The 25,874-nt window shown below is 30.9% G+C and overlaps 2 protein-coding genes and 1 long non-coding RNA gene across 5 annotated transcripts; 2 read left to right on the forward strand and 1 right to left on the reverse strand.

The window, feature by feature from the left end:
• The first annotated feature begins 5,358 nt into the window (after positions 1–5,358).
• On the forward strand, positions 5,359–7,753 carry LOC140664720 (uncharacterized). Its single transcript, XR_012046488.1, has 3 exons — positions 5,359–5,808; positions 6,304–6,489; positions 7,334–7,753. It is a non-coding gene; the product is annotated as an uncharacterized lncRNA (long non-coding RNA).
• Positions 7,754–9,338: 1,585 nt separating this feature from the next.
• LOC140664864 (zinc finger HIT domain-containing protein 3) lies at positions 9,339–10,239 on the forward strand. The gene is made up of 2 exons (XM_072890439.1): positions 9,339–9,562; positions 9,805–10,239. Exons 1-2 carry the CDS (start codon positions 9,480–9,482, stop codon positions 10,133–10,135), a joined length of 414 nt encoding a protein of 137 aa, XP_072746540.1. The 5' UTR covers positions 9,339–9,479; the 3' UTR covers positions 10,136–10,239.
• A 61-nt stretch (positions 10,240–10,300) lies between these two features.
• On the reverse strand, positions 10,301–25,520 carry LOC140664862 (beta-glucuronidase). Of its 3 annotated transcripts, XM_072890437.1 has the most exons (13): positions 25,380–25,520; positions 24,174–24,492; positions 21,985–22,850; positions 16,117–16,308; positions 15,581–15,682; positions 14,928–15,104; positions 14,316–14,548; positions 12,959–13,238; positions 12,491–12,765; positions 12,072–12,333; positions 11,593–11,781; positions 11,152–11,290; positions 10,301–10,814 (listed from the first exon to the last, which is right to left on the reverse strand). In XM_072890437.1, exons 3-13 carry the CDS (start codon positions 22,066–22,068, stop codon positions 10,630–10,632), a joined length of 2,118 nt encoding a protein of 705 aa, XP_072746538.1. In that variant the 5' UTR covers positions 22,069–22,850; positions 24,174–24,492; positions 25,380–25,520; the 3' UTR covers positions 10,301–10,629. The 3 variants fall into 3 exon arrangements, with proteins under 3 accessions (XP_072746538.1, XP_072746537.1, XP_072746539.1); XM_072890436.1 differs by lacking the exons at positions 24,174–24,492; positions 25,380–25,520 and adding an exon at positions 23,683–23,933; XM_072890438.1 differs by lacking the exons at positions 21,985–22,850; positions 24,174–24,492; positions 25,380–25,520 and adding an exon at positions 18,575–18,678.
• Between the last annotated feature and the right edge of the window lie 354 nt (positions 25,521–25,874).

Consider the following 25,874-nt stretch of genomic DNA (forward strand, 5'->3'; position numbering starts at 1 on the left):
TGTATTGTCTCTAATTGTGATAGATGATACGTACTTATCCATAATTTATAAATTATACGTATATAATATTAATATACATACGTACATATATTAATGTATAATCAAACAGATAAGAAAAATTCGACATTTTTAATAAATGATATATTCTCTCCACGGAGAAAATTTTATATTAAAAATTACTATGGTTTATAATAACTGTGGACCATTAGGAACATTCCAAGTTAAAATGCTATGTAAAACTATAAAAACTGACGTAATTGACGTAATTTTTACAGTTTTACATAGCATGGTTCACAGTTATTATATACCATGGTAATTTTTAATATAAAATTTTCTCCGTGTCGTCACACTTACCATTCGAGTTTCAAATTTGTCATTGAGTATGTATCTATTCTGTAGTATACATCAAAATTAATTTTTTATAATATTCCATGGATTTTTTGTTCGTTAAAAATTGTAGACCCTAATAGCGTGTTGAATCGCATGTTATGTTGATTGTTGATCGTTGTTCGACGAGTCCTGCAAACGGACGAAAGTCCCACCGACCCAATATAACGCGATTTACGGCCGATGAAGACTTCATCCGGACGCATCGCTCGCTTTGAAAAGATCTATATGACGCGGCGATTCGACGATATTTGAATCATTAAATTTCATTCGAGAGCTCTTCACATTTATCCTGCCTTTCTAAGGTTAAAACTTTATCTTTGAATATACAATTTCGAAATAACATTGAATTGCGAATTCATCCGATACAGTTTAGATTAAAAACCCCAAGAATATTACAAATATGAATTATAAAGCGATTATCTTTCTGAGAGAAAATAAAAGATAAAAAGTACATCTTTAAAAAATACCTGCAGGTTTGAGAAAATAATGAGCACTAATTTATCTATTAAAAAAAGAAGGGACTGAGAAAAAATCAATGAAGACTGAAATAAATTCTAATAAAATTAATCTCTGTCAAAACTGAAATAAAAATTGAATAAATTAAATTAATATAAAAATAAATATATAAATATAGACAAATGATTAAAAAAGAGATTAATTTCAATGAGATTAAAGAATTTTTCTTCATATGCTAAATTTAGGATTTCTACAGAAATAATATACTGTATCATATGAGAAAAAAGCAGACATAACTAGAAGATTATTGTGTATTTTGTATAAAGATGTAAAGACTTCTCACCGATCGACTTCTCTTTTCCCCGTTAAGAAGCTACATTCTTGGAGGCCTTTCAATTGGAAATGTGCGGGCTATCGCGCATTCCCCGCTCCCGTGGAATGCACGCTGGCCGCTCCACACAGGTGTAACTCATTCAGGTGATGTCATTACGCACACTCGAACATTTCGCGATCGAGCACTCGCTTACGATCTAACGCATCGTTAGTCTTCCATTCCGGCTGTAAGAAAAAAGATCAACACAATGCTTAATCTGTCCTCTTTAGCTCCGTTCATATCTTTTGCATTCAATAGTATGCAAATACAAGATATTTTTATCGGATGAAAAATGAACTACAAGGAAAATATCAATGTAATAATAATAAAATTATTGTAGAGACAAAAAGTATTAATTTATGTAGATTTTATATTAACATAAAGGTTTAAATAACAAGCAAATTTCCACTAAATGTGGGAACCAAAAACGATGATGGATTTTCATGATAAAACTATGTATAAAATTACAAAATAAATTCCTATTCTCCATTAATTTCTATTAATTTAATTATACTTTGCACAGAGAAATTGTATATTCTCTCTCTCTCTCTCTCTCTCTCTCTCTCTCTCTCTCTCTCTCTCAGTAAATCGATATTCTTTCCTTAATAAGATCTGGATGAATTATGCTGAGTTCTGCGCCAGTGCGCAATAAAGATACTTATCAGTAAGTATACGCCGCAGAAAAGTCTGCAGATTCACCGAGATTCGCGAAAAAAGTGCTACTATTTGGCACCTCGATTTCTTTTCATATATAGCATACGGAAAAGCGGAAATGAATAAAGTAAGTAATTAGTAAGAGAGCACATTAATATATCTCTAACTTAAAAATTCACGTAACGTGAGAGATCGCGATCTTACTCTTCGAATTTAAATTTTCACAAATGGAAAAGTCCTTAATGATCATGCAGTTAATGCGATTTTAATTATAAAATTAATTAAGAACAAACATTGCAAATGTAAATAAAACGAGATGAAAAGAATAATATTCATGCACGTCAATTGATAGATATCTTGGAAAGTAAAATAAAATCTTGCCAAAGAATACTTACAAAATTACAATTTGCAATATAATATCATCAGATGCTTCATTATTTTTAAGAATCCAAAAATAAATAAACAAACACTTGAATTGAAACATCGTCAAAATTGTAAATGATGATTTTTCAATATGTCTCCTCAGAATCTGCCAAGTTTCTCGACAGAATTCCAACGCAATCTCTGGACACTATACTGGCGATAATCCCAATGATGTAAACGATTTGGACGTAGTTTACTTGGAAAAAATCATTTAATGCACAAGGTTGTTTTTTTCGAAAAAAAATTAAGAGAGAGAGAGAGAGAAAGAATTTTGCCGCGCTTTTGACGTCCGGCGAACGACTTGTGAAGATCAGCTGTTGACGATCAGAACCGGCGCGTCCGCGTCGCATATTCGCGTTATCGTATACCACGAGAGTTCCTCTCACGAATTCACGTGTTACGTAAATCCGTGCACGGTCCCGCGTGCACCCGCAGACCAATTAACGGCCGGCGTTTTTATCGCACCGTCATGGTTCAAGGCAACAGGCAACCGACCGTCGCGACGATCTCTAGCGCGCGTCTCGACGATATTCTGAAAAATCACGAGGCTGGACCGGCGCGGCGATTTGCGAAAGATTTTTCGATTTCTGTAGAAGCGATATCGCAAAAACTGTTAACATGGAAAAAAATTCGAGACGTATCAAGATTTTAAATTCGAATCAAATCGAAATAAAAATGATAAAAAAAAAAAAAAAATAAAACAACAAGAGATTAAAGAGAGTTGAGTTATAATTTTATTAAAATAAATTAATATTAATTTTACTTTTAGCAAAGCTTCTGTTTTGAAATATAGAAAGTTGAATTTGTTAAGTCTTACAATCTAATTACAATCACTTATTGTCAAAGATGTCTATATAGACAAAGTATGTTACTTAGGCGAACGTAGGAAAGGCATTCTGACTGGCGATGTATTTCCGTCGATGAACTCGAGTGTGCGAGTCATTCTTCAGGGCGAAAGAGAGAGAAAAAGGTAAAAAGAAAAAGAGAGACAGAGAAATACAGGTGGACTTTGTCCTGATCCTTCGTCAGGATATAACAACGATACTATCTTATAATATAAGAAACTAAATAAATTTGTTTAGAATATGTCAAGAAAGACAACATAAAAGAAAACGCGCTTTTCTTTACAAGTATTAATCAATCAATTTAGTAAAAGCCTCGTTCAATTAAAGAGACACGACAAACTTCTTTTTTCAGTTCGAAAATAATAGATTCAATTTAAATTAATGTAAGAATTCTCAGTTGTTAACACTGATTAAATCATTTAATATTAGTTTATTAATTAGTTAATTAATTAACAGAATTTGACGATAAATTCTATTCGAACTACGCGCAATAAGAACAAGTGTAACAACAATGTTGCGCTGCAACATGAGGAATCGCCTTCTAATATCGAAAAATAAACAGATCCGAAAAAGTTGTGCTCGTTCGTCAGAAGTTTGCATATTTGCCTAGATTGGACGAAAAAAAATAAAAATAAAATAAAAGCTTCGTAATGACGAGAACAGGATCTCGCGTGAACAAGTGTTCCTCACCAAATCTGGCACGCGGCGACATAATGCGCGCGTAGAGACTAAATTACCGCTTTCCTGAATTCTATCAAGTTCCTTCGCCCGCGGCGAATTTTTATGCTCGTCAGCGAATCTTTCTCACATTATCGCATATAATTTTCACGATTTTCACGATATCTCTAATATAACATGTATATAAAAAAATAATGTAGTATAATACGTATTTTATAAATATAATAAAAGTATACAATAAAAATATAAATAAGCTTCTGCTATTATTGCTTGCAAATATGTGTATTATATTATTATACACATTATATATTTTCTCTCCCTTTTCAAAAATGCGTAATTTATACGTGATGTCATTGCATGTAGCTCATATATTTTTGTTTTGTTTTTCGCAGATGCTCCAGCTCATGATACTCGATCCAAGTTTAGAAAATCTATGATCGAATAATTGGTTATCGGATCAAAAACTAGGAAAAACCGCTTCTAATGTAAATTCTATTATTATCATCGAGATGTTAATCGGTTTCGTGAATGTGACAGTAAAAACTTTACTTGGTATTGGAAGTGTGTTTGCGTCAACGTGTCACATTTAGTATTCATTTAACAATCTCGTATTTATAATCATTAAACATTGTAACTTTTAAATTGATCTCGATTTGATCAAACACATGACTTGCCGTCTGACTTTGATAATAATATGTCGGTAATATATTGAATTAATTATCGTCGGAATTGAATCATCTGATTGAATCATCGTCTGAGAGTCGCACGATTGCGTTTTGCGTTAAACGCGATCGTGTAATTCTCGGCGCCGGCGATAACAACGTGATGATAACGTCATGTGCTGTGATTTGCGTTGAACGGATACAGTTCCGGCTGAAAGTAGACATCTTTAACGAATAATCATACTAAAAGCGATCGATTCTGATATTTAATCGTGAATGTAATATGAAATGGATAAATTAAACAGCCGCGATTTTACACGTTATACGTATAATAATATGTTCAATACTGAAATCGTAAACCTGACTAACGATTATGAATTGCTTCGATCGTGTTTGACAGTTAAACGTAGCAGTCTATACAACTTCTAATTTATTCAATAGTGCTTTAATAATCAGTCACACTTTTAAACGTTGAACATGGCCGTCCAATTCCAATTGTATTTTCCTCAATTTAGATTCGCGCTCGTGACTAGTGCAAGTATGCGTTGGGAATCAGCCATACGTTTAAACGTGACCATCCAATGCCGAGTTCGATTTATTCTACGTTACTTCACTTACTCACTTTTAACTCGATTTATTTTTCTATTATTCCGTTTATTAAACAATTCAACTTTACAGATTGCACTGGATCGTGCGAACGATCGGTTGAGAATTCACCGTTAAACGAGCAGTATCATGGGTATACGGTATCGAATACGGTATCAAGTATAAAAAATTGATCGCACGCTTAGAATTAAGCCGTCGTCCGATTACGATTGATCGATATACGGTGTACTATTATTTCGTCGAATCATTTTACTAGATCCCCGTGAGATCGTTGTGTGGCGAATCGCGAGTACGAGTCGTCGCGCGATATATACTGGGACCGCAAAGTGGGTCACTGTCATGTGTCCGGCCGACGGTGTCGCGGATCGACGACCTACGTACCCCGTCGTAAAACGTTTGGAATCGCGAATCCGAGAATCCGCGAAAGAAGTCGACGACACGGCGAACTGGAAGAAACTGGCCCGGCAACGAAACAGCGCGACGTTCGATTCCTGCCTGCCGGTTCGGGCTCCTTCCTCCTCCTCCTCCTCCTCCTCCTCCTTTTTCTCCTCCTTCTTCTCCTGTTGCTGATCCGCGATCATTGTCGACGTCATCGTACGCGATCATCGCCGCCGTGTGACGTCATCCGCGAGCTGCCGGATGCTGTCATCACGCGTGCAGATCGCCCCGAGATCTCCTAGATGTGCACGAGAAGTTTCGGTCTGGCTTCTGTCATAAACATGTGCGAAGAATCATCCTTTTCTTCTCGCAATATCTATCATTTTACATATTTTTTTCTATTTGCTATTCTAGGTTTTTTTTTTACCTTTCAAGATGACGTATTAAAAACATGTAAAAGAGAAACTTTCCTTGAAAAATCTTCAAATAATATTCGAACAATAAGAAATAATTAATATCGATGTGATTAAACGTAAAAAAATCGATTACATTGGATATTATTAACATAAAAAGTAATCTTTAGATTGTTTAACATCTAACAATTTGTGAACTCCTCTGTTTAGAGCTATAATTTTATTTCGCTTAGTACATTAAATAAAAAAAGTTTAAATATAGTTTGAAACAATACGTAATCAATAGAAAATTGTCATTTCGCTAAATTCATTTAAAATTGTCGAATGATTACTCTACAAAGATAAAAATGATCATTCTTTCTTTCAATTTTTAATTGTATAATACATTTGATTATTAAATGTACGATATTATAAATAATTGCTAGATCCTACATGTCGTGCAAAATCGAGAATAGCTGCAAACATACAATCGCGATACGGATTCAACGACTATTTGAAGGAGGATTTCCTGGTGTTGGATCATCGCATCCTTCAAATACGAGAAGAAGGAGGAAGAAGGAGGAAGAAAGAGGAAGAAGAGGATGAGGTTGACGCACCGCGACCTCCTCAAGGTAAACCCGCGTGCCATCTTCGGGCATGAGTTTGCGCATATTGTTTTAATTCGCTTCGTGTCTTATGCAGTCAATTAAGTGACCATCGCTATTTCTCGTCAAACGCGGTCAACTACCTCTGTCGTGAAAATCTAGCTCAATTAACAATTAATTCTTGATAATCTTTAATTTGACTAACAAAATTGGAGAGAGAGAGAAACTTTTTTTGTAAAATTGTATATGTGTTAAAATTAATTATGTAGTAATTATTTAAATGTCAAGGAAACTTATTCAGTCTTTTTTTATTATTCGTTAAAAGATAAATTAAAATTTTCCATATTTATTAAGCGTAATAAAATTTACCGATGAAAGCGTTTTAGTTATGCGTAACACTTCGAATCAGATTTTAGATTTTCCCAGGCCATGAAGGGTTATAATCGGTATGGAACACGTGCCGACACGTCAATGCCCCGCTACTAACAATGAGCGGGGACTTAGACGTGAATGAACGGCCAGCTCGCATTATGCGTGGCGGAATATCCGCGAGTGGGGTTTTGATAGTGTCAGCAGGGCTGTAATTTACATGTTAGCTGAACAAACTATAAGAGTTGGTCGAAAGAGATCTCATGCGTTAAAAAATTATGTATATGCCATTCATTCAATATCTCCAATTCAATTAGTAATTTGATAATTAATTTAATATTTAACACGTTTACTCAATTATTTCTCAATCTTCTATCGAAATTTTCTATTTGAGGAGAAATTCATATTCATGCAGATTGCTAAATGCTTATCTCACAAACCTCTAATTATTCAAATAAAATATTTTTTTATTATAAAATTGAATTATTCTCTAATATATTAGAAAAAGAAATTTTCTACTCGCGTTGTGACCATTGGTTCAAATAAGTTTCATCCGTCGCTGGATAGTGGCTCGTTACCGGCCTGCCGTATCAGGCCGAGCCGACGTCACGGTGAGCGAAGGTATTCCGGACGTCGCCGTCGCGGACACGTCGGTTAACCTGGCCCAGAAACCGAGCCGGAACTGCCGGTGGAATCAATGACCTTGGCGCGCGAGCTCCGCTCATGGCCACCGACCTCGAGAAGAAAGTTTCAGCATCGAGAGCTTTCAGTAACGACGAGGACGACGAGGACGAGGACGAGGACGATGGCGATGATGGCGATGACGATTGGATCTTAATTTAATGCAACGTAAATTTTATAAATTTTATTTTAAGGAACATAAAAATATTTTATTTTAATATTTTTACTCGTAATCAGATAATGCGGATTTTATTTACTCGATTTCAAAGATAAACTTTCATTCAACATTCTTTGATTTTACTTATTATGATGTGGTACATGTTTTATTTCTTGTTTTGTGTACGCAATTTAATTTCTTGTATTAAAACTCTATATGTATGAGATAATAAAATCATCATATAGTGACATTTTACTTGGCAAACTAAAACAAAAATTTTAAATTTGATTACTGTGATCGTAAAACGAAAATTAATTGAGATTTGATTCACGTTAAATTAAATAAAAAATCCGATTGTAAATAATAAAAATAAAATCGTGAAAAAAAATCATGTCACCGAAACGAGATTTACTTTTTGAAGTAAAAAATAAAATTTGATATTTGTTACGCGTTTTAAAGAGAAAAAAATCAATTCACGTAATGTTAAAAACGGGACTCGCGAGCGAAACAAAATAGTTAAAGCGAGATTTGGTTCTCGCGTGACGTGAAATAAAATCACGTTGAAATTGCGCACTTGGGTTGACGCACCGTGTCCGGCACGCGTGACGTATGTACTCTCTTGCCGCAGGAATGCGAATTTCCATTCGACGGCGCTATCACGCGCCGTGAGATCGTATTTAGAGATCCAGGCCAGTTCCGCCTCCTCCTCGAAATCCGCCGTCCTGCTCCGTAATTTCTCTCTTTGACAGTGTATTTGCGCAAATTCCAAACGCTACTTTCATCGCACTTATACCGACATTACACGCGAATCTTACAATCGCCTGATTTTCATTAATTGTTATGTTAATAAACAAAGTTCTTTCACAAAGTGCATCTTGAAGTAAATTTTTATTATTAGAAGTTTTACGTCAAGATATAATTGATTGTACAGAATAAATAAAGAAAAATAAATTATGTATACAAAATAGTAAATAAAGTTAAAAGAGACTGTTTGAATAAAAGTTATTTAATAATAACTTTAAGATGTAGGATTTTTTTTTCCAAAGTTGGCTAGTTGAAAAATAATATTTATTATCTTGTCATAATTAAAGCTTTGGTTTTCTCTAAAATGAATGTGATTCAATATTTAATAATTAATAAAATTAATTTATAAATTCATTAAAATTACTATTAATCTTACATAAGACAACTTGTCAAAGTTGAAAGTGAAAAAAGTATGTACATACAAGAAAAATTATGTAACCTCAATTTTATAAGTTAATCTTGCAAATTAGACATAATTTGCATTGAACATCGCATGTTAAACCTAATAGTTTAATAAAAGTATAAATTTAAACTCACTGAAATTCCGGTCCTATTTATTCTTGTCGATAAGCACTATGATTAATAAAACTTAAAAAAATGGAAATGGAGATAACTTTTATACGTGTGAATTTATATCTCTTTCTTTCTTCAAAACTAAAAAGCTCGAAAAATTTAAATTTATTTCTTTCGTCGAGCTGCAGATGGCGTCAAACGTCAAGCATTACATAGGGTGCGTTCAGAAACCTGTAAGACTGTAAGATATTGTAAGTGGCATTGAATTGACCAATCAGACTAAAAGGAGTAAAGATTTCTTTCTTCTCATTAGTTAATTATATGATACTCTACGTAGAATTTCAAAACGCATTCAAGTATGGAAGCGATTGTAAGTCACGTGCTCGCATGACAAGTCTATACACGTGCTTATCTCTGATGTGTTTCTTCCAACGTTTTATAAATTGATATATAGTATATTTACAGTATATTTGTTAAAATCATATTAAGAGTTATGATAAGACATATAGATAAAAAATGTTCTATATGTGAAAAGGAAGATGCACCTTACAAATGTCCGATATGCAAAAACCCTTAGTGAGTGTAACTGTTGAGGTTATATCCTTTTACGACTTTTTATGTTGTGTTATATTCATTAAAAATTATTGTATCATTGAATACAAGCATCGGAAAGTTATAATAAAAATGTTATCTTTATATTATTTATTTATAACATAACAGGTAGCTCAAAAATTTCTTTTGTTGTTTTCCTTTTTACTATATCTCATTTTAATTAAATTTATTATTAACATTACATCATATTTCTTTCTTTGTTCCAGCTGTTCTGTAACATGCTGCAAGGAGCACAAGAGTCAAACCTGCGAACCTTTCAAGTTACCTGAGGAATCTAAAGAATATGAAAGTGAACGGAATTATCAGTTTCCAACAGAAGACACCGTGCCTGTAGAGAAACTGCAACAATTGCGATATAGCAAGGAACTGAAAGAATGTCTTAAAAATCCTGACCTGCGTGATATTATGAAAGGAGTTCTCAACAGTTCAAATTCTACTGAGGCGATAGCTTCAGCCATGAAGATACCTATATTTGTGGAAATGGCTGATATATGTTTAAAGAATGTAGAAGTACCAGATGCTGTCAAACCATGCTAAGTGTTTTCTAAAAGTGTATTATTATAAGTAAGGCTGTAAGGCTATACTAAAAAGATGTATTCTTCTGTCTGTAAATATATTTTCATAATGTGAGTTGTATAAAATTGTCAAGAATGTTCTGTCATTTAAAATATATATATAATAAAAGTATACAGAGTTATATAAGATAAAAGATTTATGAATTCTACAAAAGATAGCATCTCAAAAAATGATATAAATCTGTTCATATATCTTTTCCATACAAGTGAATGTTAGACAAATGAATGGAATATTCATATCTTTATCGTAAAATGAAAGATTTTATGATTGATTATATATTAGGTGATTAATTCTATATATTAAGTTATCCGTGCAATATTTATCTATCGACATACAAAACACGGTTTTATTTCGCCAAGAGTCAATTAAGACTCCCTGTGAAGCGATTTTTGCACTTCAAAATCTTGTGCTTTTATTTTTTTTTTTTTTTTTTTTTTTTTTTTTTGTGTTTTCAGTCAGAATTCTGAGTGTGAAGAATAATAGGACGAAATATAATAATCCTCAACATCCTCCGGTATCTGCGCACCGTCCAATTCGACTGCGAGGGCATGATATCTTTTCCTAACATGATGGGCTGCCATTTTTGGCTGCCTGTCCCTTGTAAAGATTCCTTTTCTATTGCCGCCCACTCTAGTATATGCTGAAATACGTAAATATTGACAGACATAATAAAAATCGTTTTGCGAGCTAATATTTTCGACAGTTACTTAATTTTTTAATAATATTCCTTATAAATTAAAGACAACTATTAAAAATATATTTGCTTTTATTTTTATAATAATGATGCAAAATCGAAAAGAAATTACACAGAAACTCATCTAATTGTATAATAAGTTTCCACAAGATAATGTTAATATCAAATTTAAGATGGATTAATAAAGATAATAAATAATAAATTATATTATTAAATTAATAAACGTTGTATATATATATACAACGTTTATTAATTTAATAATATGATTTTATTTGACACTCACTTTGTGCTGTGCGGAAATCAGCAAAGTTCCAGATGAATTCACCGATGAAGAAGCCTTCATGTCGCAATCGATCGAAGGCTTCAAAGTGTCTGGAGAATAATTCTTTCTGATACTCCTCGCTCCATACGTATTCCGGTAGCTGCAAAGAATTAATATAAGATTAAAGAAATAATTACGACGCTATATATATATATATATATATATATATATATATATATATATATAATAATAATAAGCTTTTCAGAGACAATTATTTTTCTATCTTTTAATTTATTTTCTCTTATATCATTTTGCTTTACTTGTGTTTTCTATTTTACGGTTTTACTTTTTATGTTAAAATTTTTTTTCTTTTTAAATTTTTATTTTATTTTTATATACAATATTTTATTGAAACATATACATATAAAACAGATGTTTTTCGCGATATTAAGACAATTTTACCTCATGCAGACCCGGCATTGTATCAGCTCCGTATTCGGACATAAGTACCGGCTTGTTATATTTTCTATACCAAGCCTCGGCTTCTCCATGAACTCTGTCAGTGATCATGTCCATTCTGCCAGCATTGCTATACCAGGCGTTGTAACGATTGAAACTGATCACATCGAGAAACTGACCAGCTTTATCTTCCTAAAATTTACAATATCTATTTATTGATTTGTAATTTATAAGCAATTACAGTAAAATCTAAAAAAAAGCGTAGAATAAATATAATTAAATAAACATACACACACAAGAAATTGTATTCATATAACTTTAATTTGATTTAACTGCGTACTGAAAATTATATATAATATTGAAAATTAGGAACATGTTAAAAGAATATTAAAGGAAGATATTTTTATATCACAGATGTCCAAGTTCAAGGATAATCATTAATTCTTTTATTTACAAATATATAATTCTTTTATTTACATTACCTGAACTCCACGAGCGAGAGCAATAGTAACCGGTCTAGTAGGATCGATTGCTTTGGCATGATGAGCGATCTGTTTGAAGTATTCTTCGGCTTGAGGCAGCTGAGTCCTTGGCTCGTTGGCCAAAGACCACATGATCACAGAGGGCCGATTTTTGTCTCTGCGAATGAGTTCCGAGATCGAGTCCTTGTGACGCGAAAGCAACGATGGCGAAAAGTTTTCCGTGTCAACGGAAGGACACTCGTCGATTACTAGGAAACCCAATCTTCACAAAATAGAAAATTTAATAAATTAAATAATTTAATAAATTTAATAAGCTAGAGTAAGACAGAATAAGTAGAAAAGTATATGAAAAAAGGATTATTAAAAATTTATCATAAATTTCTCAGGATATCAGGCAATCTTAGATAAATTTTTGATACCTGTCAGCCATATCGAGGACTTCGTCGCTGTAAGGATAGTGGCTGGTCCTATAGGCATTAGCTCCGACCCATTGGAGCAATTCGTGATCCCTAACAGCGGTGACAAGGTCAAAACCACGTCCTCTGATAGCAGAGTCTTCGTGTCTGCCGAAACCACGCATATATACCGGTCGATCGTTTAATAGGAGACTCGTGTTGGTCCACACCAGAGTCCTGATGCCGATCGGCAATCGGTAGATATCCGTTTTGGTATCATTCTCTACTGATAGTCTCACCTGAAAAAAGAGGTGTTTTAATAAATAAATCTTAAGATCTTGAAATAATCACGGAACAAGTTAACACATTTTAATTATATAATATTTTATACAAAGGATTTTTTTTCTTAACATTTTTTAATCAATTAAAAATTGATTTTGTTATAAAAAAAATCAAGACATTTATTTTTGAATAATCAAGTAATCAAAGTACCTCCAAAGTGTACAGGTATCCCGGTTTGGAATGCATGCCTCTGGGCCACCAGAGTCTGGCGAACGGAACTTTCAGAGTACCGGACAGGCCGTGGACGGGCTCCTTGATGGCCAGAGTCTGTTCGGCGTCGTGCAGAATAACTCTGCAGATTGGTATCTCTCCCTCGCGTAATCCGGCCGGTTGTATGATATATTTGACAATTCCCATGTCGCCGATTAATCCCGTCCTCACCGTGATGTCCTCAATGTAGACGCGTGGCGCGGTGTACAATAAAACGGATCTTCGCAAAGTGTCCCAAAGTGTGTGAACTTACACTTTCAGAATAAAATTTATTTTATTCTGAATATGAATTTATTTAACGTCTGCTTAACTTCGATTTAAACGCAGAATTTCAAGCAAACCAATGGAAAAGATAATTGTTTTAAGTTTAGATTATTTTATAAAAAATGATTAAATAAAGTTATTAATGTTTCATTTCATTATTACAAAAGATATAGAATGTATTTAATTATCATAAAAATAAATTTAATAATAAACTAAAATAAATTTGAAAATATTTTCATAAATATTTGATATAAATATTATAAAATATTATATAATATTATAAATATGTATTATATAATATCGTTTTATAAATAAATCTTTCTATACTTTATTTGGATTTCTATATCAAAAGCATTCGAATAAATTACTGTAATTACTTTATAATTATAATTATGTTAAATTATTGTACTGTGACTAAAAAATAATCAAAATGTACATCTCTATTTTTCTACGTTATAGAACCGAAACCTTTTTTATCAAATAGCGGAAATCTGACCTCTATTGTCTCGTAACGCATCGAATGCTCTCTCTAATTTTCCCACAAAGCTCTTGATAAAGATTTATTTGTGACGAGTGAAATTTGCGCGACGCATCGGTTCAGAGAGCTCGAAAAACTCTTCCTATGTAGTGCAACAGCAAAGCAACGTGATTACGTACATGTTGGGTATTTTTATTTATCTGATATAATTGTTGATCAAACCTGTTATTTAAAACTGATTATCTCTTTTCAAAGATTCGAGATTTTATTTGATAAACGAGATTCTCTCTCAATTTTTCTTTTTTTCTGCCTTTTTTTTAATATTTAAGAGAAATAAATAGATTGAAAGAAGAATTAACAGAAACTTGTTCACAAAAATTTAATGTTAATTAAAAACAAAAAATACAATAATATTAATTTATTACAATATTAATTAGATTGTTATAATATCAATTATATTTATAAAAATTTCGCGTATATTAAGATGTTGTCGAAATTATATACGAATAAAGAATTGAAGATAAATAAAATTGATTTTCAGTTGTATAATCTTACCTGTGTATACCCGCGTAATTGAAGAAATCGAAGGTATACGTCTGCAAGTGCACAGTACCATTGTCACTAATCATTTCCACGATTTTTCCTTGGGGTACACTAGTTTGCAATAGAGTGTTATCTACGGCAACAGTAATACGATTTTCGCCACCGAAGGTCAGATACGACGAGATCTCCGCTTCGAAGGGCAGGTGACCCATTTCGTGATTAGTCGCCAAAACGCCGTTCACCCACTAATTGCAAATATACAATACTATTTGTGAATTGTATCAAAATGAATTGCAATCTACTTAAACGTATGCTTTCAAATATTAGACAATATTTTTTGTAATTATTACATTTAATTATATATAATATAAATTTAATTAAATTATATATTTAATTAATAATATATTTAATTTAATTGTATATTTAAAACAATATATATTCTTATTTCTAGTCACGAAAAATAAATGTCATATGATTAAGAAAATATTTATATTTTTTTTTTGCATATTTACTTACTTATTTCTACATGTTCTCGAATTAATAATAAATTCTCAATTTGTCGTTGATTTTGCTTTGAAGACAAAAAAAAGACTCGTCTAAACTCGTTTAAAGGATCGCGCTTACCACTTGGGCGAGGTAATGGACTGAACCGAATCTGACGAAAACCCGCTGGTCTTGCCAAGACGAAGGCACGAAGAAAGTTCTCTGGTACCATACGGCACCGACATGGTCCCTGAGGTTCCGTGACGTCGTGATGTCATTGTAGGATGAGGGTACCGGCATCTTCATCATTTCACTAACCTGCAAAGTCGGTCAAATCTTGCACGAACAGATCTAATAATGGAAGTAGTGATAGACAACGTGTAATTACACGAGATTATAAAAGATACGTGACACGAGATTATAAAAAATACGTGCAATGCGAACAGAATCTAGTAAAAATAGAATACAATTCAGCATTAAATTTAGTATGTCAAGAAGTTACGTAATAAATGCATAAAGTAGTATAAATAATAATTTAAATTTTATGTAAGATTTTACTACGATTCTAAAGAAATTATTAGTTTCTAGTTCTGCTTTTCTCAATTGTATTAATTTTTCAATTGTGGTTTTATCATGTTTTATTCAATTACAAAATTTTGACAAATTTGACATAAAACTTGAGATATAATAAAAATCGGAATTCCTATACATTTTATTTGTACAATTTTAATTTAAATTAATCCTAATTTTGGTATGTTATTGTTAATTATTATTTCACATTAAAGTTATGATACCTTTGATAGATCGTCCAAAGCGTACCATGCTTCTCTATATCCTTTTAGCGCATCTCCTTCGGGCGACACGACAAAATCCCATAATCCATCGAGCGATTTTACCTGCAAAAGAAGAGAAATAAATAAAATGTAATAGATTTTTTATTGCGGTCATATAAAATTTTATTAAATACAGAAAATTATAATTAAGACAATAAAAAATGCATCAACACAATAATTTTTAATTTATTATATAAATATTAATTAATATTAATTAATAATATTAATTAATTTTATTATATATTAAAATATTAATTAATTTTTTATTAGATTATTGTTTCTTATTAAAAATTAAGAAATATTTCAAATCATAATTTAATAAATGAAATAAATTTGAGAGATTACAAACATATTAAAGGCTTGTATGATAAATATTAAGTCAGGCTTCTTTCTATTATAAATTCGATTTGTAGAAATGTAAAACTGTAAGTTGATTATTTTATTCATAGACTCGAGCGGCGTTAAAAAATCAGCATAATGTGTCATGTAAGATTTACCTCACGGGATTCACTTTCTCTAGGATACAGTAGACCAGGAAGCGGAGTTGGAAATGCCTCCTCGTAAGGCAATGGCGCCTCGATCTTGATCGTTGCGTCGAAAAAATCTGTTGGCGACTCCGGTCCGGACTCGCCGGCCATCGCAGAGCCGATTAACAGGAAGATTAAATGCCACATACTTCTACGGCCTTCCTGAATAGGAGAATCAGAATCCACGTATAATTGAGAGATCATAAGATTATAAATAAATCGATGGCAAAATAAATGATATAATTCCATGAAACTATATTTTTAATGAATTAAAAAAGCCTTTATTTAAAGAAAACTTTTTTTTCTCAAAAATCGAAAAAATGATATTATTTTATAAATATTATTAAACTCTCTTCTTCTTTGAATTTTATTCAATATTTAATATATGTATGAAGATTTGGAATAATTTTATTATGATTAGATGCAATTTAATAAAGAAAGAATGGCAGATTTTTGAAATTAAATTTCTTTAACATTGAGCGATTTAAATGTGATGCTATAGTTTGCAAATAAACTATATTTATTATAATTTTTATTAAGTAAAGAACGGGCTATAAGAATCGAATAAAGTTATAAACGCAAAAATAAATGTAATTTTAAGTATTAATTGGTAAATTTATTAGACGTTTCGGTCCCGCTTCGGGTCATCATCAATAACTGTGTAAAGCAAAATACATGTGATAAGCATAAAAAATACAAAATTGGAAGCAGTGGATATAAGTGTAGATTAAAATATTTTATTTGATATTTTATATGAAAATTTAATATATGATAAATATGAAATATATACATGTAAATAATGATATAACTGTAAAATATAATTAAGAATCTAATATATAACTTAATATAAATCTCCCAACAAAATAGAATATATATACTTGGCGGAAAATAAAACAGTAAAATTACATCATATGAGCATACATTTAACGTTGATAACGCAAACTTTTTGAATAAGGAGTCTCCGGTTCTAGTCGTTACACGATGAATATTGTGAGACATATAAAATATAAATCACTGAAAAAGTAGAGAAGTCTTAGTAAGATTGTAAAGGACAAGGAAAACAACGAAGTGTATATGTCGGTAGATGCAAATAATAAATATGTAAAAAAATAAAAACAAAGAAAAACATAAATATTTACATATCAACTCAAGTGTTGAGTAGAAACACACAATACAATTTACTATTTATTTTCCAAGTATATATTTTCTATGCTTATCGCATGTATTTTCTCTATGCAAATTTTAAAGATGGCTCGAAGTGAGATCAAAACGTCTATTAAATTTACGAATTAATTCATTAAAATTATCTTTATTTTTATTATTTTTGCGTTCATGATCTTGCTACTTTGGCTCTTATTAATCCGTTCTAATTTATTTGTAATTCTTACAGGCTTATTAATTTCTTTTATAATTTTTATGATTATTTACAGGGTGTCGTAAACTATACTATTCTGGAATTAATATATTTTATATGAAAATTTAATAATAATTATGAAATATATACATGTAAATAATTATATAATAACATATTAATTATATAATTATAAAATATAATCAAGCAGAATTTAATACATAACTTAATATATAAATCTCTTCACAAAATAGAAAGAACATAATTAATTCACAATATTAAAACATCAGTGAGTTTTTTGTATGCACAAGTTAGAAAATAATTGATAATAATTAAAAATGTCTCACAAGTGGGCTATTTTCAAGATTGTGTCAATTTCCGTAATAAATGAAAATAGAAATCGTAAGTAATACGTGAAAACACAAAGCCCGACCTGATGACATAAAACTATTCTTTTTTACAAATTTATTTAACACAGAGAATAACCCTTACGCTTATCGTTTAACCTTACGTCGTGTCAAATTGCTATAACTGTCAGTTATCTCTCATTGCCTATTTCTCTATGATATGACGAATAGTCACGACAAGTGCTTGTGACCCCCTTTCTTCGTAACGAATAGTTATGACTTGCAACTGTATAACAATTCTTTCCGAAAATGTCTTTAAAATATTGTTCTCGTGAATATTAAGTAATTTGCAACACGTGTTATACGTATATTACAATTATTATTAGCACACATATATATATATATATATTTTCTTTTTCTGAAAATGAACATTATTTAATAAGATATTATATCAGTCAGAAAGACTGAATAACAGTTTCGATAATTTCACTTTCTGTATCAAATAAGTACTTATAATTGCGTCATCATAAAATTAGCTTTCTCGATTTTGTTTGTGATTCGCAATGATAACGTCATAATAAGGTCATTATCATGTTTATTTAATAATTTAATGCTGGATTTTCTATGTCATCGAAGAGATAAATATACTGATTTTGTGCTATTATAATATATATAAATATATATATATGTATATATATATTATAATAGCACACAATCAGTATGCACTTACATTTACGAGACGAATGATTATCCGAATCGACTAATCCACGCGCGGTAGCTGACTGCAGTTGACTGATACAAAGCATCGAATATTCGATACAGAAATACATCTGATAAGAAATTAGTAACTCTTCCACTTTTTCCACCGTTTTGAGATAATATTTATCTCTTCGATGACATAGAAAATCCAGCATTAAATTATTAAATAAACATGGTAATGACCTTATTATGACGTTATCATTGCGAATCGCAAACAAAATCGAGAAAGCTAATTATATGATTACGCAATTATAAGTATTTGACACAGAAAGTAAAATTATCGAAACTGTTCTGTTTTTTTTTGACTGATATAATGCCTCATTAAATAATATTCATTTTCAGAAAAAGAAAATTTCACAAATCAAGTTTAATTAAAAATTTGAAATTTATATTAATATGTATACACACGTTTATGTATTTTTCTAAAATAAATCTTATTGTTTTAAACATATATCTATGATGTAATATATAATCTAAGAATGTGTGTTTTCGTGATTGATAATAATATTTTTTGTTTTCAAGATTATTTGAGATAAAAACGTTAAGGTATGTCTAAAGACAATAAGTTGCGCAATGTGCTTAGTAATTATTTCTATTTTCAAAGATATATCTCATTGAATAAAAATGATTCGTGAGCTGTTCCGTATAATTGCTTATTTTTTTTTTCTCAATTTTATTCCACACCCACAAAGAGAAGAAGACCGGTCTTCTGACATTCTTTCATCTGAAGAGATTCTAAGAACGCTCTTCGATAGTGACTCGTGATTTTGCAGTTTATCTCGATAATAATTCGCGTGCGTGCGTGCGTGCGTGCGTGTGTGTGTGTGAGTGTGTATTCTTTCATATAATTCAAAACCTTTATTCTTTAAATATTGGAGATAAACAAACGTACCTATATTAACATTCTTTATTACTATTATTGATTACTAAAATTAATTTTTGTCGAAAAGTAGACTTTAGATTCCATTTTTTCAAGCTACTTTGTCTTTTTTTCAATGAAAGAATCTGTCTGGTCGGGTGATTGGTTTCGCATGACCTTTCGACGAAAGCTAACTGTCGGGCAATGAGCCGGTCGCACCCCACATACACACACATTCCGCGGGGTCTCGTTCGCAGCAATATCGGCTTCCTGGCACCGTGCCCTCCTACGAGAGCAGACTTCCCTTCCCAAAGCATCAAATCGTTTCCTCGTGTCGCATGTACATATCTACTACGGCACTGGTGTCCCTAATTCTTCGAATAGACACCATTGTTCGGACCTGAACTTTAACACCCGGTAATAATATATAGTCACCGACCGAGAACCACAATTTCTCCAGCTTCGTTTCTTTGAAATTTTGTCACGCGAAAAATGTTCTCCGAGGAAATTTATCTTAGTCTCATTTTATTTATGATTAATTACCTTAATCAAATAACGCGATATGTGAAACATTCATCACTTCTGACGAGAGAGAAACATTAAAATTAATGATTCCTAATTAATGTGTAGCTGTATAATTAATAATAATTAGTGGAATATAAAAAAAAGCATAGGTACAATATAATTATAGAATAATTAGAATATTTCTATTGTATTGATTTAAATTTTGAACGTGAAAAAATACATTATATTAAACGTAAATAACATGTAAAATATAATATGCATATAAATTTTAAATATAAAACTGTTGCGGATTCTGCCGGGATTTAATTATCTATTGTTACATTAGCTGTCGATAAAGTTTCTAATTACGGCCTCGGTTTCCTTCGATTTCTCTCGATTTGAGTTAGCATAGATAATTCGTAGACTCAATTTCGCATGCGAGATAATTGATCCGCGAAAGCTATATAAGACTTTAAAATAGATGATTCTACGGGCGCTCTCTCGCGTGCGCATTTTCGTAACACCCGCCGCGTGGTTGAATTTATTAAGACCGATATATTCATATCTCTAGCGTGGTGAAGTGTAAGAGGCGCAATTACGAGAGATGAAAATGGAGCAGTAATGATATAACGATGCTAATATTCTATCGCTACAGGGTAGGTCAGATTACCTTATGCAGTTCTCTTAGAATTTTCTAAATATTGCACATAAGAATATTAAAATTAAAAAAAGTAAAATAAAAATAGAATAAAATTCTTAATTATGTCAGATATTTTTTATTGTTTTAGTCTATTAAATTTTATCAAGCTAAACTGCTTATAGAAAGATATTTCATATGTATGCCGTTATATCGATCGATTTTCCACGCTTAAGGCATACAGGAAATTACATTGGACGGCATCTGGAAAATGAAGTGTCGTCCGGTCGGCGCAATTACGACTTTTCGGCCGAAATTTTAGAACAGATTGCCGACAAATCATTGCGAATTTATTGTTCATCAGCGTTGGGAAGACAAATTTTTAAATTGCCATATATCGAAACGAGTCGAAAAACATAGAGCGATCCGCGATTGATGGTCATAATGTTCAAATCCTTGTGTAAACAGATATAAATGTGTATCATTATCTTGATATAAAAATAATATTGTTTGAAAAAGAAGTTATAAAAGTAATAGGCCAACGAGTATGAAAATTTATTTAATGAAAGTGTTTTAAAAAAACGGAATATATCTCGAAATATCTTTAATAATCTTACTACCAGTTCAATATTTTATTTATTAATTTCATTATTTACAATTATTAAAATTTATTCATTAAAATCAACATCAATACGAAAAAGGATATTCAGATAAGTTAATAATATTTTGTAATAACATAGATAAGTGGAATTTGAACAATTACTTGTGGCTGAAGAGATAACAAATATATGTCAAAACATTCTACTTACCTACATTTATTAAAAATATTTCCAGTTATCTACGTTCGAGTTATACGCAGTTTTCTATGTCGGTTAAAAATATTTTTTGTTAATAACTCTCTTTATGCTCGTATTGATGCATTTATATTTTGTACTTATTTTTTCAATATAACAAACTTATCTACCTAAATTTATCAATATTTTTTTAAGATTGTAAGAATTATCAAAATTATCGTTGAATATTTTTTATCACCGTTACACCGTTTGAGAATATAAGACACACGATCGATACGATTGTGATGGAAAGACTCGTGATTAATTGGTGTATTATTAATTAGATCGGTAATCATTACATTTCCCTAATTAGACCACAATTTATCAAAGATAAATTGCTGTGAAAATAAACAGAAATAAACGCAAATGCAAATGTTTTTCATGCGTATATATAAGATATCAAAAATGTATTATAATTAATTATCAGATGTTACACATATATCTGTCGGTCGAATAATTGTAAATTTTCATTAATAAACTTCTAATTAACCGTATTATTTATTTCGCAATTAATAAATTGTAATATTATTGGAGGAAGAGCAACAAACCTTGCAGCGATCGCCGCGCTCTATCGTGAGTCCGGTTACAGTATCAGACGAAAAGTTGCCAAAAAGTGGAGCAGTTCCAGCCATCTCTCAATGTATATCCAAGCAATTTTAATTATACATTCAAAATAAATCCGTATTAAAAGAATCTTTTTCTCTCGTGAACGATACCACTTGCAAATTCTTTTCTCTTTCTCTTTATATTACGCTTCCTCACGTAGCATGTTCACACTTCTTTCGTTTCTTGTACTTCACTTGGCTTTCGTTTTAAATACCTCTTAATTTTTTTCTTTCTTCTCTTTCTACACTGTGTTTCGTATTTATTCGCTTGATTCTAATACTTAGCTCATCGAATCGAGCATTTTTTTTCTATTAACTTGCACTAGTGTCCTCCAAACTCAGTTTTTAATACAATTCTTTTCTTTTCGTCTATAGAGATAGAACTGCATTATCTTAGAATTTAAGATAGAGAAAAAAACATATTGTCACATTAATGTAATTAATACAAAAGTTAGAGTTATAAAGACGGACGGAAACAGACAATTATTTCGCCAAACCGAAATTAATCACCGTAGTTGCACTCGCGTTAGTCGCTACTGATTTCAATTGCACATAAAATTTTCTCTTTTTTTTTTCTTAAGTCATAGCGAGAACCAAGTGTTCAAATCCGCGCGTTAACCCGGAGACTGCGAACTGTCGGTGTGCAACACTCGAGCCTGAGCCTCGGGCTCGCCGAGCGTGACTACTCTGCTTCGCTCGTCGCCGAGCGAAGCGGAGGCCTGCAGGAAGCCGACCCGAAAATCTCTCGCTCCTCTCCTCACTTCCTCGTATTCTCGTTCTCGCCATCGACGTTGTTAGTGTCAAGGAGTCTGAGTACAAATAAGCAAGATTATTTAACGAAATGAAAGATTCGAAATGATATCTTTATGGATATCTATATGAAAGGGAAAAAAAAATGAAATTAAAAGTTGTTGCGCTTTTCCAATTATAAATCTTACAAATATCTTTATATTTCAAATATTTATTATATAAAAGTGTATTATAGGTATTTAAATAAATTATTAACTTAATTAGTAAAATAATTTTTAAAATAATTACTAAAATAAATTTACACATATTAATATTTAAATTAAAAATGTTAAAAAGTAAATATTTCAAAGATTATGTATTATTATATATTAATTGTCCACATATAACATTTTAAATAATATAAATACTTCTGGAGAATGCGTTTGTTGTACTAAAATAATAAATTTAGGAAATATCTGGTAATTTAGATTAATAAGAATAAATCTCTAATAAGGATAAAAATTTTATCAAGAAATGTAAGAGGAAAGCACTAAATTAATATTTTATATAAATCAGGTTATCATAATTATTAATTATTTTCTTTTTATCAATTTTTATATTAAATAATTATTAAAAAATAATTTAATGGTTAATTTTAAGATTGAAAGTTTTTAAACATTTTGAAAGTCTTCAAGTGAATTTTAATATGCCATTGTATTTTTACGATATATCCTAAGCACGTAGTTGCAATTAAATTTTTGGGGAGAAATGTTAATTTACTAGAAAAGGAATTTAAATTACAAACTTTGCATTTTAAATAAACTCTCTACTATAAAATTTACTTTCTTTCGAGATTGCCTTTAAATTTGAGTATCGTTAAATATCTTCTACGCATTTGTCGCATATCTTTACCTCATTTTAAGTGAAACTATTGTTGTTTGTCACGTATTATACGTGCGATTACCGCTATCACATGTTTCCATACGTGCTTTGCATTTTTAAATTACGGTGTATAACTGACGCTGTTATCATTGACGAGTTCTCCCGCCTATTATTACAAAGAGTCTACCTATCTTTTTTGCCGTAAAAAAAAGAGATAAATAAAATACATAAAACAATATAAAATACAATGCTTAAATAAAATTGTTTAAACGGTCTAATATACACTTTCAGTACAGAAAATCTATAATAAACGTAATGTGAACTATAGCTTTTCAATACTGACAATATATATCGGAACATAGCTTTTATCACTTTTGTCGTATTAATTAATTATTTTCTCACCGATTTGTCATGCGTTGACAAAAGAAAAATTAATCATAAATCAAAGAGAAAGAAACTCGTATAATTTTAATCAAACAATTAAAAAAAAAAACGCATACTTAATTCAGAAAAAATCCTACGTGTATCGTGCGATAAAAAATTCCAACAAATTTTTCTCGCAAGTATAACAATTCTCATGATATAACTTTTCATTCTCTCTGTTTGTTATCATCGTCGAAGGAGTAGTACTTATCCTGAGGGACTATCAATCGACGATCTCGACGATTGTAGAAAGGAATCGCGTACGGAAGAAGAAAAGTGGAAAGAAGGAAACGGCGAGTGCGCTCAGGTTAACGACCATCCAATAAGACGTCAGAGAGTTCGACGGTCGATAGCGTTTTGCAGCAAATGTTTTACCACCTTTTTTTCTCGCATATTCCTCTTTTTTGTGTAGGTATACTAAAAATTAAATTAAATTAAATTAACAATTCAAGTAATAACATAACAATTAGAGTAATAACGAAACGAAATAAAACATAAACGAAATTGCCGCTCGTGAAGTTAATCGTTTGTTAAGATTTCTATTTATTTAACTCTTATTTCGTACTGATGGATCATTTTTGTCTGTGATTTTTCTAACAACGTCAATTTCTCGAAAACAAATAATCATAAAATAATATATTTAAGAAAAATTATTTTTCAAATTTATTATTTTAGTCTTTATTTAGAATGTTCAAAGAAGGTATATACATTTTTTCAGATTTTTTAAAACACTTTTACATATTAATAAACTGATCGAAAATACGCTGACCCACCTGTACAGTTAGAAGGTGCCAAAAATAACAATACGGAGTAAGGGTTAATCACAGTTTAATGAGAAATCAAGTTAGAGATAAGTTACGCAATTCCTAATTTTGTAAGATCTTTTAATCAAACATAGAATGCAATGTAGAATAATTAATTAATTATAGTTGTTTTTTTTTGTTGAAAGATTAAGTGTCAATATTTTTTTAGTCAACAATAAATAAATATTAAATGAAAATAAAAATTAAAAATAAAATCAACAATTTCTAAATATATTAAAAATAATCCCTGATTTTTTGTTGAATGTATTTAAGTATCTCTTCGCGTGGATATATATATATATATATGACAGAATCAAAAAGTATCTCATGTACTATAATTTTATACGTGATATGTGCCATTTAATTATTCTAATATTGATGCATTGAAATATTTATTCGCGTGTCACGTAGTAAAAGTCAATATTAGGTTATGATTTGAGCGCGCGGTAAAAACAGGTGACCTTTTTTGTCCGATAATATCAACAATGTTTGTACGCTTACCAAAAACGACGACACTTGAACTCGAGTGATTTAATTCGATTCCAACACTCCTCTAGTTAACATATGTTCAATCTCGGAGGATTCTTCTTAAATGTAATAAAAATCTAATCTGCATATCTTGATTAAACACGTTGCTCTTAGTTAGAAAGAGAACGGATGTTTCGTCTAATATTAGTTCTTCTCACTTTAATATAACAGAGATAAAGATAAGGCATTCTTTTTTCAGTATTTGTACAGAGGTCGCTTAACTAACAATTAAAATAGTGAGTGCGCTATCTATATTTCTTACGTCTATGTTTCTTACAAAAAACACTATTTTCAAATATCACGATAAACATCGGAACAGTGATTTTCCGTTTATCTTATGGATGCGGATATATTTTTTTACGTTTCATTCAACAATCTTTATTTAAATAAAGAGCCAAGGGTCTTGACACAGAAATAATCTTTGCAATTTGAATTCTACAAAGTTCGAATTCGCGTTCATATTCACGT

This window comes from Anoplolepis gracilipes, chromosome 4 (assembly GCF_047496725.1).
Source record: "Anoplolepis gracilipes chromosome 4, ASM4749672v1, whole genome shotgun sequence".
Classification (NCBI taxonomy): Eukaryota; Metazoa; Arthropoda; class Insecta; order Hymenoptera; family Formicidae; genus Anoplolepis; species Anoplolepis gracilipes.

Coding starts and splice junctions, on each gene's coding strand:
- LOC140664864 (XM_072890439.1), top strand. CDS start 9,480: ATGATAAGACATATAGATAAAAAATGTTCTATATGTGAAAAGGAAGAT. Junction 9,563..9,804: donor CCGATATGCAAAAACCCTTA/GTGAGTGTAACT, acceptor TCTTTGTTCCAG/CTGTTCTGTAACATGCTGCA.
- LOC140664862 (XM_072890437.1), bottom strand. CDS start 22,068: ATGGCTGGAACTGCTCCACTTTTTGGCAACTTTTCGTCTGATACTGTA. Junction 12,766..12,958: donor GATACCTGTACACTTTGGAG/GTACTTTGATTA, acceptor CTCTTTTTTCAG/GTGAGACTATCAGTAGAGAA. Junction 12,334..12,490: donor GTCCTCGATATGGCTGACAG/GTATCAAAAATT, acceptor TATTTTGTGAAG/ATTGGGTTTCCTAGTAATCG.